General features: G+C 42.3%; 1 protein-coding gene across 1 annotated transcript in view; it reads right to left on the bottom strand.

Annotated features, from left to right (window-relative positions):
* Positions 1–13,344, bottom strand: part of ANKRD23 (ankyrin repeat domain 23) — a 144,020-nt gene that overhangs the window by 64,993 nt on the left and 65,683 nt on the right. Inside the window, exons 6-8 of the mRNA XM_069214399.1 lie at positions 9,614–9,712; positions 9,320–9,418; positions 6,918–7,016 (exon numbers count right to left, since the gene is read on the bottom strand). Coding sequence (XP_069070500.1) covers positions 6,918–7,016; positions 9,320–9,418; positions 9,614–9,712 — 297 coding nt within the window. The remainder of the gene's footprint in view (positions 1–6,917; positions 7,017–9,319; positions 9,419–9,613; positions 9,713–13,344) is intronic.

The raw sequence follows: 13,344 nt of genomic DNA, 5'->3' as shown, positions 1-13,344 counted from the left end.
CATGAATGTGTTGTCTCATGAGGTGTGCGGCAACCACTGCGAGACATCTTGTGAATATTCTGGGAGCAGCTGGGACCCCAAAAGGTAACACCTTGAATTGATAATGTTTTCCTGCAACTACCAATCAGAGGTATTTACAGTGAGCTGGATGAACAGGAATGTGAAAATATGCACCCTTTAGATCTAATGCTGTCATAAAATCGCCTTGTTGAAGGAGAATGCCATCTTGAAGAGTGACCATATGGAAATGATCTGAGAGAATGTATGTGTTTAAGGGCCTGAGAGCCAAAATTAATCTGAGCGATCCGTCTTTTTTTCAGAATAAGAAAGTATAGGGAGTATACTCCCGTGCCTTGATGCTTTAATGGCACTGGCTCTATGACCCCTTTGAGGAGACAAGACTGCACTTCCTCTTTGAGAAGTGAGAGATGTTCTTGTGAGAATTTTATTCGCAGGGGGAAGGTTTGGGTGAGTGGAAATGAGCTCCAAACAGTAACCATTTTGGATAATGGAAAGAACCCATTGGTTGGTGGCGGTGTCTTACCATTGTTCGTAAAAAAGTTGAATTCTGCCGCCTACTGGAGTGGTGTGTCGTGGTGGAAGGTGGAGAGAGCCATTGTTTAGCAGGAGAGACAGAGCATCTAGAGGTTGATGGCTTGTCTCTGCCTTTATGTCCTCTGTAAGAACCTCTAAAAATCCTCATGTTTAAGATTGAGAGGATGTTTTGGCTTGTGTGACAGACTGGCTGTAAAGGATGACCTAAACCTTCTTGCAAAACCTGGGTGTCAAAAAGTGCCATTCTGTGCTGTGGCTTGGAGGGCCCCATTGCTTTTGCGGTTTCACTATCTTTTTTTTTTTGCTTTTCTAAAGTTGTGTCTACTTGTGGGCCAAAAAGGTGCTGCTTATCAAAGTGCATGTTGAAGACTGCCTGCTGAACCTCTGGCTTAAATCCAGAGCACCTGAGGCAAGCATGACGTCTAATGTATCAGTAGCACCTAAGGCGCACCTGATGGTATTGTTTGTGATCGGTTGCCCTTCTGCTACAATTTCAGCCCCCCATTTTTGATGCTCTTGAGGGAGGTACTGAAGGGGCCCTTCCACGGCATCCCAGTGCACCCTGTCACAGCTTGCTAGCGGAGCCTGGGCGTTCACAATGCACCAGTGGTTGGCTGCTTGAGCTGTCACCGTTTTACCTACCACATCTAATTTTTTACTTTCTTTATCAGGGGGAAGAGTGTCTCCTGTAGATTCGCTATTGACTCTTTTGCATGCAGTTGATGTGACAATGTAATCTGGTGGAATTTGTGCATTTATGAACAGAGGATCTGTGTGTGGAGCTTTTTTTTTTAATCAATTCAGGGAATGATAATACATGCTCGAATTGGCTCCCTAACGATCTCATCAGCAAGCTGAAGCATGCCTGGGAGCATTGATAGGAATTGACTTTCTTTGTGTAGTTCTGTGAGGATGTCAAATAAAAAAATGTTCCTCAGTAGGATTTGTGCGCATTGTCACATTATGAAGTGCAGCTGTCCTAGCTATGACTTGCAGACATGAGGTGGAATCCTCAGGTGGTGATAGTCTAGCTGGGTAGTGCAGGGAAATGCCTCCCTTGGCATAGTTACCCGCTAACATTTTTCCTTTTGTTGATGCAAGTTATGAATGAAAGTGTGTTGGGACCCTGCTAACCAGGCCCCAGCACCAGTGTTCTTTCCCTAACCTGTACCTTTGTTCCAACAATTGGCACAGCCCTGGCACACAGATAAGTCCCTTGTAACTGGTACCCCTGGTACCAGGGGCCCTGTGGCCAGGAAAGGTCTCTGAGGGCTGCAGCATGGATTATGCCACCCTGGGGACCCCTCACTCAGCACATGCACACTGCCTCACAGCTTGTGTGTGCTGGTGGGGAGAACATGACTAAGTCAACATGGTACTCCCCTCAGGGTGCCATGCCCTCACCCCACTGCCTGTGGCATAGGTAAGTCACCCCTCTAGCAGGCCTTACAGCCCTAAGGCAGGGTGCACTATACCACAGGTGAGGACATAGTTGCATCAGCACTATGCCCCTACAGCATCTAAGCCAAACCTTGGATATTGTAAGTGCAGGGTAGGCATAAAGAGTATGTGGTCAAGGAGTCTGTCAATTACGAACTCCAAAGTTCCATAATGGCTACACTAAAATTTGGGAAGTTTGGTAGCAATAAAGGCACACTGATGCCAGCCCGGGATTTATTGAAAAATGCACACAGAGGGCATCCTAGAGATGCCCCCTGTATACTAGTCCATTTCCTAGTGTTAGGCTGACCAGTTCCTGCCAGCCTGCTACAGCCAGACGAGTTTCTGGCCACATGGGGTGAGTGCCTTTGTCACTCTGTGGCCAGGAACAAAGCCTGCACTTGGGGGAGGTGCTTCTCACCTCCCCCTGCAGGAACTGTAACACCTGGCGGTGAGCCTCAAAAGCTCATGCCTGCTGTTACAGCGCCCCAGGGCATCCCAGCTAGTGGAGATGCCCGCCCAACCGGACTCAGCCCCCACTTTTGGCGGCAAGTCCAGAGGAGATAATGAGAAAAACAAGGAGGAGTCACCCAGCAGCCAGGACAGCCCCTAAGTCCCTAAGGATTCCCTCAATACGAATAGGAATGTGCCCCCCTCCCCTGAGGGAGGAGGAACAAAGAGGGTGTAGCCACCCTCCAGGAAAGTAGCCATTGGCTACTGCCCCCCAGACCTAAACACACCCCTAAATTCATTATTTAGGGGTGACCCTGAACCCAGGAAATCAGATTCCTGCAACCTACAAAAAGAAGGACTGCTGACTGGAAAGCACTGCAGAGACGACGGCGACGACAACTGACTTGGCCCCAGCCCTACCGGCCTGTCTCCAGACTCAAAGAACCTGCACAGCGACGCATCCAGCAGGACCAGCGACCTCTGAGGACTCAGAGGACTGACATGCACCTAAAGGACCAAGAACCTCCTGAGGACAGCGGCTTTGTCCAGAAACAGCAAAAAAGAAGCAACTTTAAAGAGACTCTCACTTTCCGCCTGAAGCGCGAGTCTTCACACTCTGCATCCAACGCCCCCGGCTCAAGTTCAGGACAACCAACTCTGCAGAGAGGACTCCCAGGCGACTCTGACGACGTGAACACCCTGAGTTGACCTCCCTGCACCCTCACAGCGATGCCTGCATAGAGGATGCAGAGGGTCCCCCTGACTGCGATTGCCTGGTAACAAAGTAACCCAAAGCCTGGACACAGCACTGCACCCGCAGCTCCCAGGACAGAGACGAACCACCTACCAATGCAGGAGTGACCACCAGGCGGCCCTCATCCTAGCCCAGTTGGTGGCTGGCCCGAGAAGCCCCCCTGTGCCCTGCCTGCAATGCCAGAGTGACCCCCGGGTCCCTCCATTGATTTCTACAGCAAACCAGATACCTACTTTGCACACTGCACCTGGCTGCCCCTGTCCTGCTGAGGGTGTGTTTTGTGTGCTGTGTTTCCCCCCCCCTCCTCCCCCCCAAGTGCTCTACAGAATCGCTATAGTCTGCTCCCCGAGGACGCAGGTACTTACCTGCTAGCAGACTGGAACCAGAGCACCCCCATGGTCTGCTCCCCGAGGACGCAGGTACTTACCTGCTAGCAGACTGGAACCAAAGCACCCCTGTTCTCCATAGGCGCCTATGTGTTTTGGGCCCTCCTTTGACCTCTGCATCTGACAGGCCCTGTGTTGTTGGTGCTGTGGCTTTGGGGTTGCCTTGAACGCCCAACGGTGGGCTGCCTATGCCCAGGAGACTGACTGTGTAAGTGCTTTACTTACCTGAGAAACTAACCAAAACTTACCTCCCACAGGAACTGTTGATTTTTGCAGTGTCCACTTTTAAAATAGCTATTTGCCATTTTAACCAAAACTGTGTGTATTACTGTTTTAAATCAAAGTTCTATACTTACCTATGTGAAGTACCTTGCATTTTATGTACTTACCTCAAATTTGAATCTTGTGGTTCTAAAAATAAAGAAAATATATTTTTCTATATAAAAACTATTGGCCTAGAGTTGTCTTTCAGTGTGTGTTCCTCATTTATTGCCTGTGTGTGTACAACAAATGCTTAACACTACCCTCTGATAAGCCTACTACTCTATCACACTACCACAAAATAGAGCATTAGTATTATCTAACTTTGCCACTATCAACCTCTATGGGAAACACTTGGACTCTGTGCGCACTATCTCTCACTTTGAGATAGTATATACAGAGCCAACTTCCTACAGGTAGAGATCTGGATCATTAGGTGTAATAGGATCCAGATCTCATGTATCCCAGGGATCTGGGTCTTCTAGTGTATCTTCTAAATCCTGTGTCTCATGTGGGGGTAAACTTGGTGGGTGTAAACCCTTTATTTAGTGAAGGTAATGGAGATGGACAGGATGGAGGGGAAGGCTGAGTAAAAGATGGTGTCTTTTGTTTGGCAGACTTTTTTGGAGGCGGATCGGTATCAAGTGCCTCCTGGAAAGTTAATATTCTTTTTATAGGGACGTGGGTGATGCTAGAATGTGACCTGTTCCCTCTTGCAAATGAAGTCAGTGTTGACAAACATCCATCACTTCTAAAATTGGCTCCACCGGTGAAGGGCTGGTAGAAGACTGTCCAGAATCTGCTGGAGTGGAAACAGTCTTTGAATTTTTTCAGCTTCAAAGTTATTGGCCGGTGCTGAGGTGTCGGCACCAAAGCAGTGGAGGGCAGTTTTTTGATTGGTACCAAAGTGGTCAGTACAGAAGCTGGATGCATAGTTGATTGAGTCGGTGCTTAGGTGGTTTTCTAGCCTGAGGCTGATGCTGAAGTTTTAACTTTTTTTTTTTTTTTTGTTGCCAAGCCAAAGGGTGGGTCATCTGAAGCACTTTCTCAGCTCTGACCATGGCCGGGAGGTAGTGGCATATCAGTGACATCTTTAGTTGTAAGTTTTACAGTCTTGGTCGTGGATGCAGGGGCCTTTGTACATATGGTCTGTGCAGACTGCAGCGCCTCGCTCTCGATGTCGGACTGAGCATCTGAGTCGGAATCCTGGATAGAAACGGCCTCTTCTTCCTGTGGTTCCTCCTCTGCGTGCTCCTCCCCGAAAATGTCTGGTGTGTCTTTTGGAGTCCGAGACACCATTTCGAGTCGACAGGCTCTTTTGTCGCAAAGTGTCTTTTTGGACCGAAATGATCGAAAGGCGAAACACAGGTTTGCTTGCTGTGGTCAGGGGAGAGACACAAATTACACACCTGGTGTGTGGGAACTTTAAATGACATTGAGGGCAAAATCGAAATGGAGTCCATTCCATCAGGTCTGCAGCATAGCAAGATGTGTTGTGTGATGCAGGCCCGAAGAGGAGCGCAAACGTGCCAAAGGGCGGAGAGTCGGTTCCAAGAGTGAAGATCGAACTGAGGTTACCATAAGAGAAAGAAAAACAATACCGTTGCTGACAGGGAGACGGAGAGAAACCTGTTTAGGACTGTATCGAGCTGAGAACTTGGAGTGAGAGGAACACACGTCCAAACCCAATGGCGGAGAGAAAACAATCTAACAAAGGACTTGATGCCTATACACACTAATACCGAGAGGAGGAGTCACTCGATCCCGTGACTCGAAGAGATTCCTAGAAGAAAAACAAGTTGTACCACTCTGAGCCCAACACTAGATGCGAGCTTATGCAGAGCATGTGTATCTACAGCTACACATGCTATCAAGCATATTTTTATGTAGTCTGCCCTCCATTTTTAAACTGTCTTTACACTAGCAACAAGACGGTAAATTAGGTGCTTGCAGGAAGTGCAGTGTTTAAAATGATTAGTAAAGGTACAAAGTCAAATGTTCCATTTTTATATCCTTTCCATAAAAAGATGGAACTTTTTATTTTACTCCTTTTATACTGTCCTTTCTCTACAAACTAAACTCTGTGTGCTCCTATTTCATGAATGTCTCAAAGTGCCAGTTCATATGCCACACCTGGAGTCAGTTTTGACTATTAGCCAACAGCGCTTTGCATGCTGGGATTCTTGGGCCGAGGCGTCAATTGTTACTCGTTAAATCCCAAATTAAAAAATGCAGTTAATTAGACTGAAAAATCAGGAGTTACTGAATGTGTCACACAATTTGGAGCCACTTAGTAGCCATTTAAGGTTGAAACAAGTTCACAAAATGAAGAACAGATTATGAACAAAATGACAAATCAAATGAAGGTATCTAACTGAACAATTAAGCGGCAGATAAAATATTTTAGTAAGGAAGACACATTTTAGTTTTGTGAAAACTGTATGTGCCCTTTAAAGCATGCCCTGTAGCTTCATCTCTTCTAGTACTGCGTTCCACACACACCGTTCTTAAAGCATACCAAGAAAGTTCCGCCCCAACACATTTTTTTAGACTTTCAATGGCCCAGAATGAAATATCTCAAAACTAACCAGTCCCTTTTCATTTGTTTCCATCTTTAACAAAAAAGGAAAGTTAGCAATTGCAAGTCGTTGTCTTTCTTCCCTCCGTGCCATTATTTGACACATTTCAAAGGGGGGGGGGGGGTGGGAGGGGGAGAAATAACAGGTTTCTTTGTTTATCTTTTGTGGGTGCAGTATCATGAGTGCTAACTTTCAGCCATCATACTGAAAAATGTGACCAAGTGTACTTTGAAAAAGTAAGTGACAGGATAAATATGTGAGTTTGTACTGTAGGCAATTCAACCTCAAAATATGTGTTGAGGGAAACTTCCCATTTAATTTGAAGCTCGTTGACACCGAAATACTTGGGAAACATCCATGATCAGAGCCTTTAAGCACTTCAGTTCGCACTTGTAAAGAAGTGCTTGAGATCAATGAGGCCGCAGTCAACTGTGAAGTATGTGAGCAGGAATGTGTGTTCGTTTCCCACATCCTGTTCTGGCTACTCACCTCATTCCTAATAGAGAGGTCTGCGCCATACAGCAGCAGGGTTTGCATGGCCTTGAAACGTCCGAGCCGGATGGCATCATGCATTGGTGTGTCTCCTTCCTGTGAAGAGTATAGAGGTAAGAGCTGTGTTAATATTATACGTCAATAGTTGTGGTCAATGCAAACAAGCATATATGCATTTATATCCACTGCACCAAGTGACCAACCCAACAAAGAGAGGTTCTTGTTATCAGGTGGACATTCCAGACATAGGGCCAGATGTACGAATATCTGGATGCAAATTATTGGCCACAAATTTCAACCAGTATTTTTGCAACCAGGGTGGGTTTTTATAAGCCAACAATTGTACTAATTCGTTTGTTCCGAATCGTGGTGGGACCCAATTCAACCTAGCTCATGAATACTGATGAGGTAGATGGCAAACTGCAACTCATTACGATTGGAGGCCATCACAAGGATGGTGACCTGCTATGGCCAGAAAACCACCATGCCACTGATTGCTTTTAAATTAAGCAAAATACTTTTTTTTTTTTTTTTTAAAGATGTAGTCCATTTTTTCCTAAGGAAAATGGGTCTGATTTATTTATTTGTTTTTTGGAATATTAAGAGTTGCCGGTGGTCCGGTGGACCACTGCATACTCTGCATCAAGTTGTTTTTCACTTTCTATAAAGATGAAAGATTCCTAAGGGGGCCCATTCTAATTTTGCAAATGTATTGTCAATGTTTTACATTCTGATTATGGAGATTTAAAAACAATTGATACTGATTCAGTATTTGGAAGGAATGCCTACAACGTGCTCCTTTCAGATACCAATCAGTATCCATTCAGAATCTCATTTTAACAGTAGGAAAGGTTTTCCTAGCTCCTAAAATTAGAATAGTACATAGGGAAAAGCATTTTAACAGTTGCACCTGCACAATTGGAGAGTTTGTATCTGTCTCATTATATCCAAACTTGTGGCACAATTCACGAATTCACTTGCACATGTAAATTCTTGTGTCCGTCAAATATATTTTTCAGCATGTACAGATAGGTTTGAGAGTCACAAAATGTGCATCTATACTCATAAAAACATTTACTCCTACTTTTTTTGTTTTAAAGGAAATCCTTTTATTAGGACTCATGTATTTGAAAACCCATTTAGTGGGCAGACAAATTAATAGACCTACATTTTTGTGACATTAGAAACAAGGTTAGGGAACATTGTCTTGTTAGAATTAAAGCAGGGATAATTAAGTAAGGAGACAAAGAGTGAGGCAGGAAGGGATTAGGAGAAGGCATGAGAGTATGAAAAGGAAGCCCACAAAAAAGTTTAATTAAAGAGTCACTTGTGGGAGAACGGAAAGAGGCAATTTAAAAATGGTTTAAAGAGCGGGTTTGCTAGGCTATGTTCCTGCAAGAAATCACCAGATAAATAATTTTAATTAAGAAGAAATTAACTATTTCCAAAGAATAGGACACAGAAAGATAATGGGGTTAAAGGGAAAAGCAGTCTATGCAGACATTATAGAAAACCAAAAGGCGGAACCTATTTTCAAGAATATTGTTTTTTGTTTTTTTTTATTTTAAAACAACAAAAAACATGTTAAGGGCAATTTTGAAAAAAAGACATTCTACCATACATTTTCTATTACATGATATATAGCAGTCACCTTGAAAATGTGGATTATATGATTTAGATTAAATAACTTATTATTTATATTTTATGGATTTACATTTCTAAGAAATCACATAAATTCAGGTGAACTGTATATGAATTTACAAATGAGGAAATGTCTTTAACCTCTGCAGCTTCAAAGGAATATTGATGGAAACCTTTGTGAATTCCTCAAAAATTGACATTTACTCCAAACCTAAGAGGAAACTAGGGGTGTGTGAAATTGTTGGTGCAATATTGTGACATTTCACTAGAATTAAGCAAAACTATGTGAATTACCTTGATATGTTGTTTACCAGTGTCTTGCATGAAATGTTTATGCGAAGGATGCCTACTGTAAAATAAAATAATGAGACATACCAGCAGGATATTAGTTTGAGCAGAAAAGATCGTGTGGCTTGAACTTTTATGCGTGATTCAGTCGGCTGTGAGAAAAAGGATGTTGTAGTGCATAATATGTAATTTTGTATATTTTGCTAATTTCACGGAATGCAAAATTTGCAAACCTTGTTAGCATATTTTAGATTTCATAGGGGCCTAGATGAAACCAACAAGGAATAAACATCTAATTGTTTGGTGAATCTGGTCATAGTCATAAGTTGTGGTTGCAGCTGTGGGGTTTGCTGCAGTCCAGAGAATTGGGTCTCGCTAATGAGAGTATACTAAGACAGACATCAGGAAAAGGAAACAAAGTGTGATGGTGTTTGGAATTATGAAGTAGGTGCTGGTGCCACAACAAATACCTTATCCTGAGCATTGAGGTTGGCTCCACAGCCAATGAGGTGCTCCACGCAGTTGCAGTGTCCGGTGCGCACAGCGACATGCAAAGGGGAGCTCCACAGCTGAAAGGAAATAAGGGAAGAGAACTAAACTACAAGGAAATTAGGACAATCGTTTAACTGCAAGGACATGAGGGTGACAGCACCACAAATAGACAATAGGCCAATAGACTTCTATTTCTTGCATTTTTCTCCCATCTCCTTTACTATTTCCTTCAGGCATTTTTCCACTCCCTTCTTCAGCAATGCCAGCCTCACCTTGTCTCTCCTGGTGATTTTGGAACCTCTGCTGAGCAGATTCTTGAGGATCTCGAGGTGTCCTCCTCGACAGGCCCAGAACACAGGTGTGGCTCCAAGCTGTGGCACCCAAGAAACAGAATTAAGAATGAACCATAGGTCAATGTGCAATAAGGCAAGCTGTGGACATCAACCAAAAGGCTGAGAATGTAACATATAACTGAGGAGACCTGCACAACACATCAGCACAAACTTCATATCTTATAGGCACTACCTCTTTGTAGGGGTGGTAGTAAAGTGGCTCAAAGAGGGGCATTTTGGTTTCAATCTCACTTCAAGACGATGTTGCTGAGGGGGCTAGTTTCAAGGTTTGGCTTCCTGAAATGCTAAACTCAGTTACGGTTGAACTACTGATGATATATGGTTGGCCTACAGCCTGAGGGCCAGCCATGCTAAACATGCAATGGTTGGATGGATATGTGGTGGGAAAGGTCATCTAAAATCCGAAGGCTGTGACCACAGCGAACAGAGATGTTAAAATCTGTTTAGTATGGATGCATGAGAAAAACAGTAATATTTGAAATACGGTAGAAAACCACATTCTTTGAATTAAGAGACAAAAATCCAAAACTAATAATGTGCTTTTTTTAAGATTACATTTTCGCACTAAATAATTCGTATTAGTGGCATACCCAAATCAATATTTATTAAACATCAAAGACTATTTAAAAAGAATACTCTTTTATTAAGTGGGACGTGAAAGGAACTTAGGACCACACTTTTTTGCATTAACTTTAGCTGTATGTATTTTATAAAGTTGGACCAGCGAGGTGTCTGGATCCCCCATCAAACTTGCATTCAAAATAATGGTTTATTTTTGGTGAAGTGAGAGGTGCAAGGCAGTTACAGCGTAGGTTTTGTGATAAAGGTTTGTATCAAATAAAATAATAAATACAAGAATAAATGTTGGGCTCTTATACTTGCATTACCAATAATAGCTTATTTACTGGGTTTGTAATGACAGGCGTCTGGCGGGTACAAGGTGTGTGTTTTTTTGTTTTTTTTTGTCAAAGATTTGTGTCCAAATACTAACTTAATTAAGGTTAGACGGCAATGCTTGGAGCACTGGAAATGGCTTTATTTTGCCGCACACCAACTTGTTCACTAGGCATGTAAATGGGTGTACCCAAGTGGGAACAGCACAAACTCCCTAGTGTTTCTATTCAAAGGGATGTAACCGATTAGGAACATAGCAAACACCAAAAGGTTTTCAGTTAGAGCCACATCTTCTAAAAATAGACTGACCTGGATTTGTGTGGAAAGAGTAACACCAAATGAAATCAAGTGCACACATGGCGCACACAAAATAATGTGTAAAGTATCTGTTCGCAAGATTTGACATAACGTACCCTTGGACAGTTGTCATTACATTGCTGTTTGCCTTTTGAGTGTGTAATTCATGTTCAAATATCAGGAATCACAGGATTGTATTTTTTCAGTGCAAAACACTATTGGACCTATTTACTACTTTTTCGCGCAAAGCAGGGCAGCAAGCAAAGTTACTGTGCATAATTCCAGCCTCATGAGATACCTCTGGAAAAAAAAAAAAAAAAAGGCTTCCAGAGATTTAAATTTTGATGTGTATTTTTGGATCAGAAGTAATTTAGTTTGGGTAGACATTGCTGATCCAGGACGAATTTTCTTAGACAATTTATTTTAAAATGGCAGATGTGTTGCAGTGATGATGTAATGTTTCAGGAACCATGAGACCTACATACTCTATTTTGGTGTCTAAACATAGGTTTTGGAGGTCAAGCATAGTGGAAGAAGAGACATATATGGAAATGAAACAAATAATAGTGGTTTTTAATCCTTTTATGTGTACACCAAACAATGTCTATGATCTAAATAAGAAAAATAATGTTTATCACTCCTGTTTTAGACACAGTTTCATAGTTCACTTTATTTGTTACGACAATATCTCGTGATGCATCTGCAGAATGTTGAACGTTTGAGGAGAGCATATCGTCAGGGACATCTTTCTATAGCACAGGTTTTGCAAGTTCATTTATATGTACATGTAAATTCTGAATAGAGGCTTTAGAAATATCAAATAGCAGCAGCACCCCATCAATATCTTCCCAACTAAATTCACACGTTTGCATATGCATGACCCAAAACATTTAAACATCTTCTGATCAAGTAGAACGCTCTTTGAATGTGTCATGATGTTGGTGAAAGGTCACTTAGCGGAACTGATCTCTTGAACTCACTGTACCGAAGATCGTCAAACGTGTGACATTCCAAACTCGTTTTCATCACACGCAAAAGGTATTTTTATATGTATTTAAAGTCACTTTCTTCTTCTCTCTCTGCAAATCCTTTTAGAAACTTCCCAGGTTTAGCAGTTAAAGCTCCAAGTTTTGTTCCCATGTTGCTCATAATATCATCATCCATAAGAATATGTGCCTTGATAAGAACACTGGGCATCTCTGGGTTAAGTTTCTTGTACAGAATATGAAGCCAGATTAAGTGCCTGTTCTCGCCTGTTCCATAACTTATCCATAACTCTGACAATCCTTGACTTATGAACATTTCAACAAATCTAAGCTGCACAATAATAACATCTGCCATTTGACAATACAATGACTCGATTGGAACCATTTCACTCAAAATGTGGCACAACACAAAGGTCAGATTCCTCCAATTTGCTGTTAAGTTCTTGAATAATATGGCCCATACCTTTTGAAAATGTCTCTCCAGGCACAAACTACTCATTGACAATCATTCCAGTTGCAATAATTGGAATTCAGTGTTCACTGAAGCATCAGCAATATTTTGGTGAATTAACATCTCCAAGTTCATCTTGTTTGATTTGATGACCAGAATTTATCAAGTTGCACAGGTATAGGTGTCATATTTTTGATGCAAGCAAGGTCAACTGTTCCACTTGCTGAAATTCGCCTGATTCTCTCACATGCTTTGACAGTTAGTTCAGAATAACTGTCAAAGATAATGTGCAGTTCAAGCAAGATGCACGCGGACTTTGATATCGGTAGTGATTTTGCACACGTTGGCAAGGCAGTTGGGTTATAAGTTTGCAGCGTTGTTTTTTTATGCCTACAGCCGACGCATCCTATTTTCCAGTAGCTACTTCATTGGTACAGTCTTGAAAAAAGCACCATGACAGTATCATGTGTGGTGGATGTTCCAGACAAAGAAGATCTGTCGTCGGAATCAAAATTATCAAGAACAGCAATTGTAAATCCTTTCCTGGTAAAGTGACTTGGAAGTGGTGAGCTGTGGGATTCACAAGGTTTTACAGCATGAGCTGCTAACAAGTTCCTGCGCCATACTATGTCATTATAACTTGTTGATACACCAGTCCTATTCATTGAAGTGATTAGCTCTCTACTTTTGCACTTGTCATAGACTGTGTGGGTTGTCATAATATGTAGCAGAGTTTTCTTTTTGCTGTGATGTAATTCATAAAACATGATTTGGAAAAGACAATACATTTGCACAGCATAAGCCTGTCAGTTCATAGGATTGTCTTCAACTTCTTTGCTAATTTCTTCAAAGCCATCATCATCATTGTTGTTGGCTTTTGTTCCGAACTCAAGAACCTTGGTTTGCAAAAGTTTTGCTTTGCTGATATTAAACAAGGATGGAAAAAATGTTAAGACAGCATCAGGAAATCTTGTTCACTCCCATGATTTGCAGATCTCTGGGGCATCACAAAATTTGTCATT

Source organism: Pleurodeles waltl, chromosome 11 (assembly GCF_031143425.1).
Source record: "Pleurodeles waltl isolate 20211129_DDA chromosome 11, aPleWal1.hap1.20221129, whole genome shotgun sequence".
NCBI classification, from domain to species: domain Eukaryota; kingdom Metazoa; phylum Chordata; class Amphibia; order Caudata; family Salamandridae; genus Pleurodeles; species Pleurodeles waltl.
Note: the sequence above shows the minus strand (reverse complement) of the source record. Positions and strands in the feature narration are given on the sequence as shown.